Source organism: Lissotriton helveticus, chromosome 4_1 (assembly GCF_964261635.1).
Source record: "Lissotriton helveticus chromosome 4_1, aLisHel1.1, whole genome shotgun sequence".
Classification (NCBI taxonomy): domain Eukaryota; kingdom Metazoa; phylum Chordata; class Amphibia; order Caudata; family Salamandridae; genus Lissotriton; species Lissotriton helveticus.
In genome coordinates this window covers 1,926,588,639-1,926,609,613 of record NC_136063.1, presented here as the reverse complement: position 1 = coordinate 1,926,609,613, position 20,975 = coordinate 1,926,588,639, and the positions used below count along the sequence as shown (strand labels likewise).

The window sequence follows — 20,975 nt, the reverse complement described above, 5'->3', positions numbered from 1 at the left end:
ACCAACCCAAGAAGATTCATTATAGAGCTGTTAACAGAAGCGTTTTCTGAACAAATGACTTGGGACTGGTCTAAAGAAGTACAGAGAGCGCACCGGTTTCCATTTAATGAAAGAAAACCTAGGCAGGGGGACTTGGAGTATCCTAGAGCTATATTGGTTAGCTTCAATAACTTCCTAGCCCGGGAACAAATTTACATGCTAGCCTGACCTGACAAAAAAATGGAGGCCAAGAATTGTACTTTTTTTGTTAGACCTGATTTTTGTCAGGCTACCATCTCTCAACGTTGGCACTTAAGACAGTTGATCCCAGAGTTTCAAAAAAGGGGCGCTACCGTATTTCTGCAGAATCCAGCGAAATTAAAAACTGTAGTGAGAGGGCAGACCAAATTCTTCTTTTCAGAAATCAAAGCCAAGGAATACTTGGACTCTTTGTAAAAGAGAAGCCACGATAAATTTAGGATATGACTATGTAGCCCTAAATTAAGTCAAATTCTTTAGTGTACATTACTAGATGAATAGCGCTGAGTTGTACTATGTACCTTTACTTATACTTTTATTTAATGTCATATTTTTCATAGCATGGCTTTGGCTGTTTTTGACATCTAACCGGGGAACTTGAGGGCAGGGGGACACGGCACCCCATATTCAACAGGAACTGATTGTTCCTGAGCCTCATATGGTGGGGAGGGGGGTGGTTGTTACTGGGTGGGGGGGGTAGGGGGCACGGGTGGTGGGGGTGTAAGGCAATGGGTGTTGTCAAAGTGCTGAGAATTGAGAGGATTAATATAATTGGTGTGAACCTATGCTATAGAAGATTAATGACCTTAAGCTTGGTAAAAACTTTTTGGTACAATGAGTAAAAAGATTAAAATCTGTACGTTAAACATCAATGGTCTCAATGATCCCAAAAAGATAGGGATTTTGTCCAAATTAATTCAGTTGTCAGGAATCGATATGTTATGTTTGCAGGAGACGCACATTTCTTGGGATAAGCGGCATATTTTGAATAATTTGAGTCTTGACCTTTTAGTGTGTTCAAAGCAGACCGGGGTTAAAAGAGGGATTGCGATTTTGATGAGACATGGGGTGGGAAAATGTATTAGAATGTTAGCCGATAAGTGGGGAAGATGGGGATTAGCGGAAATGATTGTTGAAGGTAATAAATTTACAGTATGTTGTTACGATGGCCCGAACTTGGATGATAGTGAGGTTTTCGACAGTATTAATTTAGAACTTGCCACCTGGAGCCAGCCTCTAATTCTCTGTGGTGATTTGAACATTAATATTGATTCTGATTTTAATATTCGTGCTCTTGATAGGTATACTGGTCGGAAGACTAGGACTTATAAAGCTTTAAGAGCTCTAGTATTAGGTAATGGGTTATTTGATGTATGGAACACATTTTTCCCAACTGACCCTGGCTTACTTTTTTTTCATCACCACATCGAAAATTTGTTCGATTAGATTATTTTTTCATTTCTTCTTTTTTTTTGGAAAGGACGAAAGTGGATATTATGCCCCAATCTGTTTCAGACCATAATCCTGTTATTATAGAATTGTTATTGCCATTGCGGAGCCCCAACTCAAACCGTCAATGGTCTTTTCAACGGAGTTTACTCCTAAATGAACAGTATTTGGTATACATGTCTAAAATTATCCAGGACTTCTTTTTACAAAATAATGGGACTGCTTCAACTCAGACTGTCTGGGACACATTTAAATCAGTTGTTAGGGGGGAAACTATTAGTTTTTCTAATTATCTGCGGAAGAAAAAACAAGAGGAAGTTAAGATTAAATCTGATCTAGTGAGAAATGCAGAGCTGGAACTGGCTGTTACTATCTGCAGGGGAAAGGGAATTGAGGAAGCTCAGCGTTGCTTAACAATTGAACGATCAGCCCTATATGCTTATTTAGCTGAACAAGTCGCTGTTAAGTACAAACAATATAAGGCAGAATGCTACGAATTAAATGATCAGACAGGCAAAATTCTAGCGCAGAGGCTTAGACAAAAAGCAACTTTGAATGATATCACTAAAATTGTCGATTTAGCTGGTGTAGTACAAGAAACTCAAATAGGGATATTAAAGGCATTTAAAGACTTTTATGCATTATTATATAATAAAGAGGTTTATGATGATAATCAGGATAGGGTCACAATGGAATACTTGAGAAATATCGACAATCTTCCGATAACTGATGCAGATATCATATCTTTGAGTGCCCCAATTTCCTGGGATGAAATTGAAGCTGCCATTCTGAGTTTAGCCCCAGGGAAAGCAATGGGGCCAGACATGATTCCTTTAGAATTCTACCGGGTTTTCCGCAACATACTCAAACCCGACTTAGTGAAAGTTTTTCAAGAAGCTTTTCAAGGGAATACGCCCACTTCTTGGTCCCTGGCTACTATTGTAATTTTTAAGAAAAAAGGAAAGGATGGTAGGGAAATGGGATCCTATAGGCCGATTTCTTTAATTACATCGGACAGTAAAATCTTCTCAAAAATACTAGCAAAAAGACTGGATGATATAATGCCTACGATAGTGTCTAAGATCCAACACGGATTCATAAAAAAAAGGGACACAACTGATCATGTTAGACGAATAATTACCTTGCTGGATTGGGCGCAGGCCACAGGATCCCCGGTTGGCGTTATCCTATTAGACGCTGAGAAAGCTTTTGATAGGGTCGACTGGGGGTTCCTGTGGTCCGTGCTGGCTTGGGAGGGGTTCCCCAAGGACTATATTCAGGCAATTCAGGCACTATACAATAATCCAAAAGCAGTAATACGTGTAGCTACTGATACGTCCGCTCCTTTTTCGATTACAAGGGGGACAAGGCAAGGATGTCCCTGTTCCCCCTTGTTGTTTGCGTTATATATTGAGCCATACCTAATTAAACTAATCAAAGAAACCAGGATTCCTCCCGTCATGCTGCATCAGGTTGCTTACAAAGTATTCGCCTATGCGGATGACGTTGCTATTGTTACTTCAGACGTAGAGTCTGCGATACCAAAAATTACTGAACTCGCTCAAGAATATGGGAGTTTTTCGGGGTATAAATTAAACATTACAAAGACTCAGTTTATACACTCAGCTGTAGGCAGACCAGAGGGTGTACTCCTACAGCATCATATTTAGGTGTGACCATTTCTGATAAAGTGGAAGATATTGTCGGAATTAATACAGATCCGCTACTATTCTCTGTTAACAGGACTTTGGAGAGGTTGAACAATCTACATCTATCATTATATGGCCGCACAAATGCAATTAAGATGATTATATTCCCCAAATTTTTGTATCTATTCCGTACTATCCCACTTCTGTTTCCTTCTGCCTTTTTCAATAAATTAGATAGAACTATTTCTAGATTCTTATGGGGTTACCGAAGAGCCAGAAGATCTCTGAAATGGTGTACTATGCCTAAACTAAGAGGAGGATTGGGGATCCCTAACTTTCGAATATATTATTGGGCAATTGTTTTGAAAACTATGGGGATCCTAATTTTTTCTGATTTTCATCTGGATGAAGCAATTTCACCTTCTATTTATGAAATGCTTTTAGGAACAGAAACTCAACAATGCTTACTTAGGTTGATAGAACCAAGTTATTACAAGAAAACAAAGTTTAAAGTTTTGATTTCTGCATCACAAATCTGGAAACAGTTTAACAGAAGGTTTTGTTTTAATAGGAAACTGAATTATTATACACCATTTCTCAATAATCTTTCACTTCCCGAAATTTTTAGGGATATAGTGATGCAAAGGTGGAACAATTTCAAGATTAGCTCTTTTGGAGATTTGTTCCATAATGACCAAATGGTACCATACTCATATTTGCAAGATAAATATAATCTCACCAGTCGAGATTTTTTTAAGTATCTCCAAATTCGAAGTTTTTTAGAGTCTAAAAATGTATTAAGCACCAGTTCTATGAACAGAATAGATGTACTAGAGTGTTGTAAAAGGAAAAGTCGAATTGGTACCATTTACCAATTAATGATAAATAGACTAGATGATAATCTTGAAGTATATATGGATAAATGGCAAATGAAATTGGGATTAGAAAAAGTTGACATTGTTAGATCTTTAGAATTGGCCCATATGGTGCTGTTTAATGGATCATTTAAAAGCCAGCATTTTATGGCTGTTTTTGATTTGTACTATACACCATCGAAACTCGCACTATGGAAAGCAAGTGGGGGCACCAGCTGTAGCCGCTGTGGATATGTCGCTGCTGACTCCGTCCATATGTTTGTTCAGTGCCCAAAATTGACTCAATTTATTCTAGATGTACAAAGGTTTCTAAACAGCATCTTAGAATCATCGCTTATATTATCTTCGGAAGTTGTGATACTAGGCATTCAAACTGATCAAATTGACACTAGATCAGTGGAAGAGGAAGGCTTCATATTTATAGCTATGTCGACTTATAGGTATTGTATTACCTCACGCTGGTTAGACACGAATCCCCCTGCTTTCCATCACTGGCAATCTAAACTATTAAGTGTATATCAGCTTGAAAATGCGGTGTATAGATTCAAAGAGCAAAGGAAGAAGATGTTTGGTCGAAAATTATGGTCGCCTATTAATAATTGGATGTAATATTGGATTTTTCGTTGTTTTTTTTGCAAATACTGTTCTAATCCCAATAAGCACATGCAATGTTTTTTTTTATATTGTCTTTTCCTTTCTGTTTGGGTTTTTTTTTGCTCTCTCTTTCTTCTCTCGTTGATGGTGTATTATTGTGTCTATGTACTTTGCAACATTCCACTGCCAAATAAAATCAATAAATATATTTAAAAAAACAATTAATCAATTAATACTAATTACTTGGCAATTAATAAAAATTAATTACCAACTAAAAAATAACAATAAATTCAAAATTAATACCAATAAATAAATACAAATATTTAATGAATTACAATTAAATTGCTTCCCACCCTATTCCCCTAAAAAATCCACAACTCCAGAACTAGAAAGCAAAATTTAATTAAAAACTATTAATAATTGCTAAAAATTAATATTTAATTTAATATAATTAAATTACTTCCCACCCTATTCCCCTATAAACCCACAACCCGCTACAGAATTAAATTACGCAAAAATTAAATAACATAAAATTCATTACTTAAAATACATTAAACATACATCACAAAAATTAATATACACTTTTCACACATATTCTAACATACAAAACACTTTAAAAAAAATAATATTATTAAAAAATCGATATATTTAATGCCTATATTGTATACATCGATATTTTGACTTCTATATTTTGAAAATCGATATTACTTACCTTAAATTCGATATTTTTAACCACTATATTGTGTCCATTCGATATTTTGTCCATTCTATATTTTTACTTCGATATTATGTCCATTCTATATTTTGGAATCGATATTATGACTGTTTACCGGAGTGCATAGCACCCCAATATAATATTTCCATTTGTTGTGTCATATGTACTTGGACACTCCAAATTTTAAGAGTGTAGACGTTCCCTAACAGAAGATGGAAAATATGGTATTTTGGTTATATTGCACCTTTAAACATGCACCTATTCAGCGTACTGCACAAATATGTGCCTTTAAGCACCAGCAGCCTTTTTAGATCAAAGAGGCGAATATCTAATTAATTCTTGTAACCCATATTTGAACTTTTGCAGCTGTGCGGAACTTTTGCACAATAACAGCTGACTTTCAGAAGTGTCAATATGGCAATTTAAATACGTAACCATTATCAGTTTTGGGTAGATACTTAGCAGGTTCCAACTTTGCCAGAGGTCAAATAGCATATCAAACAGATTTCCTATAGTAGGAACTTTGACCAGGTTTTCAAAACACACAGATTGCCTGCAATCACTTCTGTTCACTTCCTGTTTTGTACAGAGACACCCTGTTTGTATTTCAGAATGTAATGTTCTTCTGCGCCACTATAGGTAGGGAGATTTGATTCAGACAAATCAACAGAGTTAATGAAATAGTAAGACAGTGCCTAGAATTGTTTTTACCAGTAGGGGATCCTTAACTGGTTACAACTCCTATGGTTAATGGTGGACTTGGTCCTCTCTACAGGGTTGCCTGTTTTCCTCCACTTTTTTTCAGAATTTTATTTTGTTTGGCTTGAGACTCTGTTCACTTTATCATTGCTAACCAGTGCTAAAGTACTTGTGCTCATTCCCCTAAACATGGAGAAACTAGTTTACACCTGATTGCATATTCAGGTGCAATCAGGTGTAAACCTGATTGGCATACCATATACCTAGGCCTGTACATTAAATGCTACTAGTGGGCCTGCAACACATATTGTGCCACCCACTTAAGTAGCCCCTCCAAACATGTCCCAAATCTGGCATTACTGCCTGAATGCAGTTTTAAACTGCCAATTCGACTTGGCAATATAACCCTCTTGTCAAGCCTCAAACTCCCTTTTATTGCATATGTCACCCAAAAGGTAGGCCCTAGGTAGCCCATGGGGCAGGGTGAATTGTAATGTAAAGTCTGGACATGTAATTTTAAGTTTTACATGTCTAGTAGTGAAAAACGTCTCAATTTGTTTTTTACTACCGTGAGGCATATCTGTCCCGTAGGATAATATTGGGTTGCCTAATTGGATTCACTTTTGATGAAGGACGGATACACATTTCAAGTTTGATATCAATTAAATTGTAATTTAAAAATCCTCTTTAATGGTAAAGTCATATTTTAAACTACAATTTTGAAAAATGAAACGTTTTAGAAAGGTGACATTTTCCTGATCTAATCCATTTAGCACTTACAGCCTCCCCTGGGTCACATGACTAGATGTAACTGACAGTTAGGCTTTGTGAATTTCTCCCAGATAGTCACACAATAGAGGGAGTGTGTCACTGTCTGAATGGGCCTTCTTCTTTCAGGATGGGGGGCAGAGCTGGCCACAACCCCACTTGCAACTGAATAGGTTGTGCTGTGCCTTAACACAAAGGACTTGTCCCCTCCACATTATCTCTGCAAGCAGCCTGGAGCCAGGTAAGGAAATTCCAAGCACTACAAAGAGAAACCACTAGAACATCTCATAACTTCAAAGGAGGCAAAAAGTATAAAAATAGGGCCTTCAGAACCCCTCTTCAGTTCACTTTCTGAATCTGCAAAAGGAGGGACTATCAGAGAAATGCCTGTTGCTCTCCACAAGGCTGCTTTGCTGCACCTGGAAGGACTGGTTAGGTGCCTGGAGCCCGCCTCAAACCCTCAGAGGCCAACGCTGCTGTGCGAGCCCTGAATCTTAATCCGAACCCAGGACTATTAGAGTGATTCAAGGCCTAGTTTGGTGGTCTTCTATTCAGAGCCACAAGGACATAAAAGGCTCCTACTATCTAGAACCCATACCTGGAACCAGCCTCAGCAGTCCTGGCCCCCATCCCCCAAGTGGTGTCCCACAAGTTGTAGTCCCTTGGTTGTGGTGCAAGGTTTAGGTAGTAGTGTTCCTAGAGGAAACGTCCGCGCTATTCATCATTTGAAATTGTATTACATACACAGTATAAAGCATGACAAATTTGGTTCAATGCAAGAAATATGTAGAAGACGGGTGCTAAATAGGCCTCAAGCATCTACCACCTCAAGGTGCTATAGGTTCACATAGAAGTGAAACCGAACTAAGAGCACTGAATTGAGGCTTAACCAAAGCACACCTTATAAGTTCTATCTTTTAAGTCATACCTAAGTGGTTGCTTATTTAGAGATATAACTTATCTTGTGTCACACAATATATGGTTTACTTCATGTTCTTTATGTATATACACAAACAAATGCTTTGTATGTATTTTTTAGTATGCCAATCTCTATATTTGTAAGTGAAGCTCATGGTAGTTATATGTTTGTATTTTTAAATGTCTGTAATTTTATGTCATATTTATATTGGATCTTATATGAAATTTTTGAGCACTAATAAAGAATTGATGAAATCAAAAGAAGATTGACATTGAATTTACTTTGGACTACTTGGATCTTCATTCTTGGAGTTGATGTTTGTTGTATTTTTTGGTCTATTGTCTATAGAGGGTAGATAGATCTCTAAATAAGCAACCACTTAGCTATGAATTAAAAGATAGAACGTATAAGGTGTGCTTTGGTTAATCCTCAATTCAGTACTCCCTTAGTCGTGGTGTTAACAGTGCCCAGATAGCCAAAACCTAAACCTCGGGACTTAGAAACTTTTTGGCTAAAAACTGCTCTTAGAACCAAGGGAACACTGGGACCAACTTGCTCATCGATCGGCCCAAAAAGCATGTGGCGCTGACCAGGCCCATCCACTTTTTGGATCTGACCCACGCTCCTTCTTAGTCTGACATATTTTTCGAATTGACCTAGTCTCGCACTACTAGATGTCTGCAGTTGGTGCTTTGATCTTTTAGGTGCTAGTTTTCACCAAATATGTTGAACATTCATAACTACAGTTCTACGGATTGAATTTTTGTCAACTTAATTTATGGACTGTGATTTTTCTAGTCTTGTTTTTTCACCTTATTATAGTTTGTGTGGTGCATAAATACTTTACACATTGCCTCTAAACTAAGCCTGACTGTTTTTTGTGGAAAGTTACCCACTGTTACCACAGTTTGGTTTAGTGACTTTTTGTGGTTCACTCTGCCAGGGATTGTGGCTGCTGCTTCACCAGGACTTGCACTTCAGTCCACCAACAACCCAACTTTTCACAGTTAGTAGATATCGCCATCAATAACACAACTCACTTGTTCCTCCAGCTTTACTATTCCTTTTCATTACAGTTAGCTCCCAATGCAGATATTGCACGCTGCTGTTGAAGCTCCAACTCAATTACCTTTAAGGAGGTCCAGTTTGTGAGAAATAGCGAATCCTGTGCTCAGATTATCAGCCAATACCATTACTGATAAATGTGGTCAACTAGGCTTCTTCCAGTTTTCTTTTTAGAGATGTATTTATATGTTAAATTAATCATTGCATAAGGTAAAACGTTAGAATCAGAAGTTAATGTATTATTAAATGCAATAACGCAATGTGTCTTAAAAAATTAAGTAGTCACAGCACAATTGACAATAGTCAAGTTAAGAGTAACAAGTGCTAACACAGAACAACCACAAATCATCTAGCACCATCTGGTACAACAGGAGAATCAACCTAAAGTGAATGAATTGAGATGAATTAATTCCTCCCCAAATGGCACATGTTTTTATAATGTTTCAAACAATGAAAGCACAACATTTAATAGTATGACATTACATAATAATAGCATGACATTACATAAAAGGCCAGCACTAAAATGTTACGTGGATAGTAAACCAATCAGCCTACTAATTTCCAAAACACTTACTTGCAAACAATTTTCATTGGCCAGAAAATTGGGAAAGCAACTTAAAACAGTGGACTGTTCTACATTAGGAACATAGCAATGGAGAGTTAGCTCATAAACTTGTAATATTACAAAAACACATCCCTTGAGGTGAGGAAAGCTAGGGGGAAATATTACTTTACGGGTACAGACGTAGGCAAAAACTGCAACTAAATTTAGATGATTTTCTGAACAAAAATGAAACATTGCTTGTGCACAACATTTAAAGATGCACTTTTAAAAATATGGCCTAGTGCAGCCCGCTTAAGCTATCTGAACCAAACCTATGTTCATCATTATTTTTATTTTTTAATAAAATTAATTTTCCATGCTACAATTATATATACCCTTGATCATTGTATTTTAAATGACTATATGCAACTCTCTTCTATATAAGGCACTCTGATGTCCAGGGCCTTGCACGCACTATTTAAAACTCTAAATAAATAAAAGAATGAGTAAATATATTATCGTAAATGCTTTTAGAAAGCACGTCATATTGCATATCAGCCTTTCATAAGTGCTATAAATATTACTTGTTCTCATCCCCCATTAATAGGTGGAAGGCTATTTTGGCATTACCTGGATTCAACTAATGACCCAAAGGTCGGCGCAGGTACCAGAGGCAAACATCGAACTCACTGAGTCAATGAGCATTCTTATAAAATATGAGTACATTGCCTTAATTACTGTTTTTCAGGACCCTCAATTTCCACACACACATTTTGAGCCTTTCTCTTTAGATAACCAGGAAACAAAATTAACATACACTGTCATATATTTTATAGATTCAGTAGTCACTTGAGATGTTTTCCAAAATTGGCATTAAAGGGTTCAGGGGCATATTATCAAGTAAGGGCGTTACATTATCGCCGCTTTTATCAGCAGGAAACCGCCGATAAAGCGGCGATAATGGGCTTGATAATATGATCTATGAATTTCAATGGAAGCCCATGTTAGATGTCTTCACATCTAACATGGGCTTACATTATCGCCGCTTTTATCAGCAGGAAACCGCCGATAAAGCGGCGATAATGGGCTTGATAATATGCTCTATGAATTTCAATCGAAGCCCATGTTAGATGTCTTCACAGCTAACATGGGCTTCGATTGGAATTCATCACATGTTAGATGTGAAGACATCTAACATGGGCTTCGATTGAAATTCATAGAGCATATTATCAAGCCCATTATGGCCGCTTTATTGGCAGTTTCCTGCCGATAAAAGCGGCGATAATGTAACGCCCTTACTTGATAATATGCCCCTCAGTTCTTCCGTCACATATTGCTTATCTCTCAATTTTTGATGCACATATGTGTTGTACAGTGCAATCTCTCGGTGGAATACTGATCAAGTTTGCAGAGCATATTTGCCCCAGCCAATCATACTCCACAACCAAGGCAAAAGACAAGCCCTACAGAACAATATTGTCAAAATTACTTGCTTACCTAAAATCACTTAAACAGTATCAAACATGCTCACAGGTACAGGAATGACATCTAGAAGGTGCTCTGTATTTAGAAAAAAGAATGTAATTCCAGACACATATAAATGACGGCCTTTGTACAGGACCTGGAGCAAAGAGGCAAAGTTGGCCTGTACGCATTAGAAATAAGGAGTTGCTGCAGCTACATCAGAAGCAAAGACAACATGTTTAACGTCTGCTACAGAGAACACTGTGCCAAGCTTGGAGTGGTGGATAAGTGCCGTGAAATTCATAGTGAGCACACTCCCACCCTTCTCTCAATTTACTCTGTGGCTACAGATCTTATAGGTTATTGATTTTGACTATAACACTTCCCATTGCAAAATCACATTCTAAGCACTAATGTTTCCTCCTACACCCACCATGACATGACTAATAGTGGTGGCACACTAGTTCTATCTGCTGCATGTAGGGCCCAGTACATTGTGGATTGTAAAGTCCAATTCTCTCTGGTCATGTTGTCCCTCCTTAGTGCTTTCTGGGGACCTAAATATGAGTCTCCACCGTAAAAACAAAACTGTGTGCAGTTTTCCATTTTCAGAACCAATATCATCTCCTTTTTCACAAACCATCGAATCGAAGTTTCACATTAAAAGCCCACTTACCCATTTGCCATCTGCTGCCCAAGTATTAACAGACTGGCCAACAATCTCTCTAATTTTACCTTCATAAGGTTCAGATCAAACAGGGTTGCTGCTCTGACTCATCCTGTGTTTTTTCAATTCTGGCACATGCATTCTCCATAATCAACTTTTCAAATGTTTCCCCTCTTTTCAATTTGGCTCTGAATCTGTTATGTTATGTTATCGAATTTGTAGAGCGCATGGCTGCCCCACTGACCCGGAGGTACTGACTGAGAGCGGGGAGGTAACAGAAGAAAAATCAAGGGAAAAGGGATCTGTCTCTCAAATAGCCTAATGGTGCCCTGACCATTCTTTAAACCCACATATAAAGAAATCCAAACTTCCCAGACTCTCTTGTAAGTGTTTGGGGACAGCAAATCTCAAGCATAGTAGGTTACCCAAAGCACAGAAATTTGTAAAACTGAAATTTTGAGTTCTGTCTGTGCCTACTTATGCCTACCACCAAGCGACCCACATTCTAATCTTGCAAGGTGAAGGACCCATAGGGATGGGAAAGTTCATGATTGATGCTGCATTTGGACAACTCCCTTGAGATGAGATACACATATAGCAAGCAGATATACTTAAATTGGGACACTGTACCTCTGGTTTACTGCCTTGAAAATAAGACTTCACACTGAAGAAGACTCCGGAAAACAGACTAAGTTCCACTCCAGTCACAGCTACGGCCAGTGCGGTTGCTGTCATATTCATTTGTTGACCATCAAAAGTCACTTTATCCCCCAGTTCCTCGATCAACGTCAAAATCCTTACAGAGAAAGAAAATTGAGAGAAACATGTGTACCGATAAGGCAGACTTTCTTCACAAACTATGGTGTAAAAATCATAATGCATTTATCATTAACAGACAAGTTAAGATGCAGATAATGGGCATTTCATGTTATATTAATTATTGGGCATCGAACGTATTTCCGCTTTGTCTGACATCAATGAGAATTAAGGAATCATTTAACAGCAAAATAATGTAGGCATGTGAGCCCGCATTAAAGAAAATTCTATTTCTCCAATACGTCACCCACTTTACTAGTCCAAATTTCTAATACATGCAGATTTCAGTATTTTATGACAAGACTGGAGGCCATCAATATGCATTATAGTCTTCTACTGCCACTCTCTGGAGCATCTTGATACTCAAAATTACATCATGTATTTTAGAATTTTTAAATACAGAACCACCACTAATATCCCCCAGCATTCTATATCTTCTTTTGTTTGCTTCTCCCATGCATCAAAGTACATTTCCATGTTTCTCTTTAGTTAATATCCAGTCGCTTTACAAGGGGAGAGGTTATTCTTTTGAGTATGTTTGATGGATTTCTCATTTTTAGAAGCAGCAATTTAATGTGAGCAAGAGTTTTTTTGAATATTCTGTATGGGTTTTCAAATGTTTTACTGTTTGATTAGGCATGTGTGATGGTATTCTTAAATTTGGTACGAGGACCCAAAGGGTCAAGGAGACATAAAAGCTGACTTACTAGGAACTGGTTTGAATTTGTTCAATTATTCACTGTGTTTGTGTGTATGTGGTAGTCCACATTGTCTCTTGATTGTGCGGATCCTAAGGGGAGTGTGAGGCAACTCATGCTGATCTGAAGGATGAGCCCCTATCGGTGTTTAGAGTTCCTTTTTTGTGCTATGTGGGAATTGAGAGCAGGTGTTGAGTGGAATACAGGAGATTGGTAGAAGGAGTCATATCATCTGACCATTTATGATGAAGACCAAAGAGACCCATTTGTGTTTCAATTCACACCCTATATAGTGTGTCCTGGTCTCCCTGCACCATCGTTGTACATTATGACTATGGCAGATTAGAAAACTTCTAACTTATCACAGCACTTTGTGTGTATAGATGTGTTGATATACATGTACTCTTATGTGGCAAACGACAAGGAGGTTAGAGCATCATGAGGATTGTGATACTCAGAAGAGCCTGCTCCAAGCCAGATTTGGATTCTGACCTTATAAGCTTTCTATTTCATAGAAATGTATAAGAGAAGACCCAAAGGGTCTTTTTATTTAGAGATGGTTTTGTCAGGGGCATTGCCAAATACTTATCAACTTTCAGGGCTCTAGATAAAGCATAATACTTTAGGTGCAGAGTTTTCTTGTAAGAAGTGTTTTGTTTGCTATGGGAAAGAAATGTTTTTCCACCCAAGAATTTGCAATGTCTCATTATCAGCCACCAAGGCAATTTTTGAATATTCCAGTCAGCAACTAGTTTTTTTAAACAGAGAGAAAGAAGGAGCCGAGGCTGTCAGAGCTCTGCAGCCTTCAAGGCAGCAAGGCAAGTATGAAGACTGATACTAATTCTAGAGTAGCTATGGGTCAAATAACAAGCTGCCGACTCTATATACACCTGACAGGAAGAGAATGATAAATAAAGCCACGTACTTACAAAATGTATGTGAGACAATTAAACACAAAAGAGGATATTTACTGTATGTGGAAAAATACCCATCAGTTGTTGATCGAGATCGCCCTTGTCATCATCTGGGATCCTTCACACCAGGAAAGGTAGGTATTACAACCCCATTCACATGAATTGCATGATAAGTGTGTCCCAGTGAGACAGAGGCAACATAGGCGTGTGATGACAACTTTAAAACAGTGCAAAGAATGTAAGTGAATCAAAAAATTTGAATTAAGTGCCAAAATGACTAAAATTGGAGAGAAAAGAGGAAAAAATATTACATTTTAATCGGTACCTCTCTGTTTCCAAATCAAACCAGTGCGATATAGTAGTTTTAGCAAATAGCTACTATGTATACTAACAGACCTGTACATGAATCTTACTATGGGACCTTGATTCAAAGTAAGCAATTAATTATACCAGTTTTAATAGCAGACTTACCGAGTGAATATGCATAGTAATTATGAGTAAGAGCAGTTTTCTTTTTCAATTTGGAATGATGAACTATCTTGAAGCTAATATATTGTAATGAATAAATTTGACATAATGTTTTATGTTTTACTCTCCCAAAAATATTTTACAACGTAAGAAGATATAACTTGAGGCATAAGTATTGCCCCCTAAAATCGACCTATTTAATTGGAAAGTTATGGAATAATGAGCACTTCGGAAATGTAATATTTGAGAGTGCTTCCACCACTTGTTGTCTGAAATTGTTTCAGAAATTTGAGTCACTGCGGCATCATGACTCGGGAGGGTTAAGCACCATTGGTACAATTCACTATTGCATGTGCAATGATGTGATCACTGTTGGCTTTTGTCCTTTTTATGTATGAAAACAAACTGTGAATGCAGGAAATATTATAACAAGGTTATTGCTTTTATAGCATTAACACCATTGTTTTTACTAATGCTAGGCACTATACTAGCTTTAGCAGGTTCGAAATAATGAGCCTATATTGATTTTCAAAGATGGTGTGCACCCTTATGCTTGGTTCAGTACAGCCGGATGATTACTCTGCCTAAATAGCAAATCTGCAATTTAAGCCACAGAGCAAATGTGTGTATCAGAGCAAACATAGCCACCCAGGCAGCTGCTGAAGGCCACTTCAGTCCCACACCAACCTTTTATTAAATGGGTCCAGTCTTGAGCAAAGATCTCCTCTCTAACAACTAGCTCTATGAGGTCACTTTTATAAAACTCAGAGGCATTTAAACAACTGTTAGAAGAAACAGTAACAAGTAGCAAATGCTCTTTCAGCTATTTCAAATGATTAAACAATGATCTTTAAAAGAAACAATATGTGACACACAAGCACTAACCACCTAGAAGCACTTATTTGTTTATAATTGATAATAATGATATGCTTCTGCAGAAATGATTAAATAAGATGAATGTATTTGCCTAAACTCGATTATCATATTTGCGTGGAACATCTGAATAACTAAACAACATGTTAAGAATGTGCATTTCATGAAATCAGAGTTGTGGAATTCTTGATTATTTGACTCACAAGATAAACAGCATTTATGACTGAGGGCCTGATTTAGATCTTGGTGGATGGGTTATTCTGTCACAACAGTGACAGATATTCTGTCTGCCGAAATATAATTTCCATTATATCCTTTATAATTTAAATGTCCGCAGACAGGATATCCGTCACCGTTGTGATGGAGTAACCGGTCACCCAAGATCTAAATCAGGCCCTGAGACAGTCTGATGGTTACTGTCCCAGAAGATCTAGAAGATAAGATCAGAAATACAGTCTCTTCTGAAAATGAAGGTCAATACTTTGAGGGTAACAACTGGAGTGATAGGTCTAATTTTGTCTTCAATTCAGGGTTTTCTATGGGTCCTCTTCATTACAAAGGATTTCAGTGGTTAAAAACACCAAGGCTTGGACGGCAATGTGGACGGCCGTCTGAGTCCGTCAGCTCTGCAACCCTGAGGCCAACTACGGCGAATTTATACCAGCCATACTAGACGGATCAAGCGTCAGAAGCAAAAATCCGGCGTCTGAAAAGTCAGGCAGAGAGACGAGCCGAGAAAGGTGAAAGAAGAGAAGTAGCTTTCAGAGAAACGGACCCCCTCGACTCCCAACCACGGGAGGGGAAACAGAAGGCAAGATGGCGCCCAGCTGCCAATAGCGGGGAGACTCAGCACGAACCCACCAAGCAATAGAGAAGGACTGAGGTGAGCTGACTCCTAGTCCCAGCGCTACGATCCCCATAGACCCCCCGGCTACTCCACCGAACGCCCGCTCACACCGCTACAGCGGAGTAAGCCCCGAGAAGCAAAAAAGGCAAAGATCTGGGTGGAGGGAAGGCTACGGGAAAATAAAATAAATAAAAAGGAGAAGATAAATGCAAGCCACATAAAGGGGGAGACCCGATAAACAACCAAGACGCCATAAGTTTCACCTACCGAGGGGGCTTATATGCTGCATCGAAAGTGAAACCGCCTCAGACCTGAGGGCGCCGCCATAACCGGAAGGAGCTATCGGGGGTGAACAAGAAGCAGGAAACAGGAAACGGAAACAGAGCACAAGCCCGTACACAGGAGAGTGCCGTGCAAAGCCCACTAGGGTCTAAGCGCTCGCACAGGAGCGGTGAGAAGTCGTAGGGACACCAAGACGCCCACAACGATTAACGGCAAGAGCATCTCCGACATGTGGGGGAGGCAAAATTGAAGCGGCGGCAGTATGGAGCAAGCGCGGCCACACCTGAAGGGGCGAGAAAGGTGTAGAAGCGCTCCAAGCTAAGCTGCGCATTAGAGGCAGCGGAACTCAGAGCGAGGGCAACCACACTTGCGAGGGCGAACAGGGAGAAGAAGCCGGTTGGGCTGAGCAGTGCAAGAAACGGTGCGCGAGCAGACACCTTCCAGCGGGACACAAGGAACAGAGCACGAAACCAACCTGTAAGGAGCAGCGAACGTGACAAAGCACGCGCTGCCAGGGGCAAAATCAAAAAAAAGGACTAGGCACATTTAGCAACCAAGCAGGTACCGAACATACAACACAACCTCAGCACCTGGAACAGAACTAGCCAAGGCCCTAACGGCAACACAAAAGGAGGGCAGATTGGGAAGCGTCCAACTGAGGAGAGGACAAAAGGAACCGGGAGACAGAAAAAGTGCGAGGTTGCCACAATAAATACTGCACGCCATACAGAAAGGCAGCGCAATAAAATTCCATCAACAGCAGCCCATATAGCCGCCACAGGCAAGAGACGCAATCAACAACCAGAGAATCAAGCGCCAAGACACGAGCACCACAGCCAACACTGAAGGCTGTTCAACCAGCCCGAGCTCCCCCAAAGCGCAGCAACTAACGCAAGATCACACCCGCTGGCAGGGGCAAAATCAAAAATGAGAACTAGGAGCATCAGAGAACCTAGCAGGTACAGAACACACAACGCAGCCCCGGTACCGAGTGCGGAACAAGCCAGAGCCCTAGCATCAACACAGAAAGAGGGCAGACTAGGCTGCTTCCAATCAAGAAGGGGCTTTGGAACAATGTCTGGGCAAGAGGGGAAAAATGCCAATGACCAGAAAAAGGCCAGAAATGAGAATCCTGAGTCGCCAATGAAGCAAAAATATGACACAATCACTCTAGAGACTATCCTTAAAAAGGTCAACAAGGGCAACGCAGTAGCAAAAGAAACGAAGCTCACAATAGACAATATGCAGCTGGAACTAGCGGCGATAAGAGCTGACCTCCACAAGACCAACACACGAATAGAGGCCGCAGAAGGACGAATAAGCGACATCAAAGATGTTACCGTCAAAAACGACAAGGCCCTAGCCGATTGCTCAAAGACCACAAAGGCCATATAAAGACAGTAGGCGGAACAAGACGATAGAGCAAGGAGGGGCAACATAAGGGTTCTGGGCGTCCCGGAAGGGGCAGAAGACACTGCAGGTACTTGTGCTGCCATGCTAGAAGACATGCTACCCAAGCTAACAGGCCTGAGTTTCGACAGGCAATTTGAGGTGGATAAAGCATATCGTGTACCAGCAGGAAAACCAACACACGAAAAGGGACCCAGACCAATAATCTGCTGCCCGCTAAGATCAAACCACACCGACGCCATCTTTGCTTTCGCCCGGAAGAACCAAAACCTGACATGGGCGAGCAACAAAATAGTCCTAACGCAAGACTACTCAAAACCCACAGTGGAGATCAGAAAGAGGTTTCTAGTGCTGAGAGACGCCCTGCGCAGAAAGAATCTCAACTTCAGTTTCGCGGGGCCCGCACGGTTCAAAGTCACAGACAACTGGAAGATAATGCTTTTTGATGACCCAGGGCAACTCAGAAGGTACTTACAAGGACCACCAACAGAGGAAATGGAAACTAAAGGCCCTGGAGCTGCAAAGAGAAGCTCTTCACCGGACAACGCAGAAAAATCAGACTAAGCACTGATGCACGGACAAATACAAGCAACCACCTCACCATTATCTACCTCTAAAGCTCGCCCGCAGTCTCCCTTCCCAGGGAATTTTGATCTATGCACATAGGAGACTTGGGTGATCCACGATGACCTACCTCGAGGACACCAGAGTGCCACTACCAACAGAGGAAGCTAAAGGCCACCAACGATGGAGAACAGACTAGGCACCATCCGTATCCTTTATGTCTCCCTCACATAACGGGCGCTCAACAACATTCTACCTCAAAGACACCAGAGTGCCATTGACTAACGGAGTAAGTGAGGAAGCATAGGGGTACCGACGACGGAGAACTGACTAAGCTACAACCATATCCACTAAGGCAATGGCCTCAGGGACAAAATGCGGAGCAAGGGAATTTTGCTGTCGCATACCCACTCAGCAAGTAAGGGGGGGAGAGGGGAGGGGCGGGAGGAGGGTAGGGGTGTGGAGAGGGTTTTGGTGCCAATACATGGGTTTTTCTCTTTCTCTTTTCTTTCCCTTTCTCTATCTCCTTTCTTTACCTCTCCACTTGTGCTATCAGACTAGGAGGGGGCATAGGCAGCTACCAGCATGCAGAGACAGGCAACAGCATCGCACACAACAGGGTAACAGGGTACACACTGCACAAAACAAACACAGCTACAAAAGCGAACCAGTCAAACCGCGAGATATACAACACACAAAATGACACTCAACCAACACAACCACCTCTCCGCTGATATCAAAGTAGCATCCCTAAACGTGAAGGGTCTGAATCACCCAGTGAAGAGAAGGAAAGTCCTTGACTACCTGTCAAAACTCAAAAGCGACATATACGTCCTACAAGAGACAAAACTAGAGGCGGAGGATATAGGTCGCCTCAAGGCAAGCTGGATAAGCGAAGTCATAGGCTCACCCGCACAGAATAAAAAGAATGGTGTTATTACAGTAATCAGCAAGAAATCAAAGCTAGTATTGAAAGATTCATGGGCGGACGAAGAGGGCAGAATCCTAGTGACCAGTCTAGCAAGAGGGGAGGAATCAATACATGTGGCCAACATATACGGGCCCAACACAGAAGACAGACCTTTCTGGGACAGGGTTGGGGAGCAACTGAATACCTTTCCACCAGCAGAACTCCTAATAGCAGCAGGCGATGTGAACCATGTCCTAGACCCAGCCATAGATAAACACCCACACAGACCGAGCCAACAATCACAAAGAGAGAACATTCTGGGGAATCTTTACGCGAAACTCAGACTCAAAGACCCCTGGAGACTTCAGAACCCTGACGGCAGAGAGTACACCTTCTACTCAAACCCACACAACTCCTACAGTAGAATCGACTACATTCTGATAACAGACTCACACACTCACCTTATTGACCAACACGCAGGTGGAGGTTTGACGATGACCTGCTCAAAAACACAACAGCCAGGGCCGAAATAGAGACTGCTATAAAAGAATATCTTACAATTAACGACACCCCCGATATTGACAGAAACCCCCTATGGGATGCCCTAAAAGCCACAATAAGGGGCAAAATACTCTGCATCAAAGGCCGACTCAACAGAGAGAGAAATAAAAAGATTAAAGTCCTGGAAAAGGAAATCAAAAACCTGGAGGCTGGTCACATAGCCAACCTAGAAGATAGAAACACCCTCACAACACTAACGAAAAAGAAATACGAGCTAAATAGAATTCTTAGTGAAAGGGCTGGAACTTGGATAAACAAGTATAAAGCCATAAATCTATGCACCGCCAATAAAGCAGGGAAGGCACTGGCTTCCTACCTCAAAAGCAAGCAGAAACAACACTCGATAGCAGCAGTCACAGATAGCAGAAACAAATCACAGACAGCAAACAAGGAGATACTCAATGTCTTTAAAGACATCTATGAGCAGCTCTACAAAAAAGACACCACCCTAGGAAGTGACGGAGGCAAAGCACTCCTTGAACAAATTACAACGCCTACACTCACTGACGACCAGCGTGAAACACTGGAATCAGACATTACAGAAGACGAAATAGAAAGGGCAGTAGGCAGCCTTAAAGAGAATAAAGCCCCAGGCCCAGATGGATTCACAGCCAGATTCTATAAGCAATTCCTACCCACACTCAAGCCCGTCATGACTGATGTGTTCTCAAGCTGTGTCCAGCAAGAACGAATGACACCAACAATGGCAGAAGCAAACATTATTGTAATACCCAAAGAAGGGAAGGACACGCAACACCCCAAGAACTACAGACCAATCTCCCTCATAAATGTAGACTGCAAAATATATGCGAAAATACTAGCAAACAGGCTCAACGCACACCTACCCCAACTCATACACTGCTCACAGGTAGGCTACCTCAAAAACAGAATGTCCCACGACAACACTAGACTGCTCTGCCACATTATCAACCACGCCTTCAAAAGCGACAACGCCGCGGTCATGATAGCTTTAGACGCAGAGAAGGCTTTTGACAGAGTGTCCTGGCCATTCTTAGACCAGTGCATGCAGAAATTTGGCCTGGGACCTAAGTACAGGAGAATGATACTAGCACTCTACAACGAGCCCAAAGCACGGGTTGTAGTAAACGGAGGGACATCAGAACTACTCACCTTAGAGCGCGGCACCAGACAGGGGTGCCCGCTATCACCGGCCCTCTTCCTACTAGCGATAGAACCATTACTCAA

At 40.5% G+C, this 20,975-nt stretch overlaps 1 protein-coding gene across 4 annotated transcripts in view; it reads right to left on the bottom strand.

Moving 5' to 3' along the window:
- The window catches only part of ADGRG4 (adhesion G protein-coupled receptor G4), a 1,842,483-nt gene that overhangs the window by 666,109 nt on the left and 1,155,399 nt on the right, over positions 1–20,975 (bottom strand). For all 4 annotated transcript variants that reach the window (XM_078688599.1, XM_078688601.1, XM_078688598.1 and 1 more), the window contains exon 15: positions 12,057–12,222. In XM_078688599.1, the coding sequence (XP_078544725.1) occupies positions 12,057–12,222 (166 nt within the window). The remainder of the gene's footprint in view (positions 1–12,056; positions 12,223–20,975) is intronic.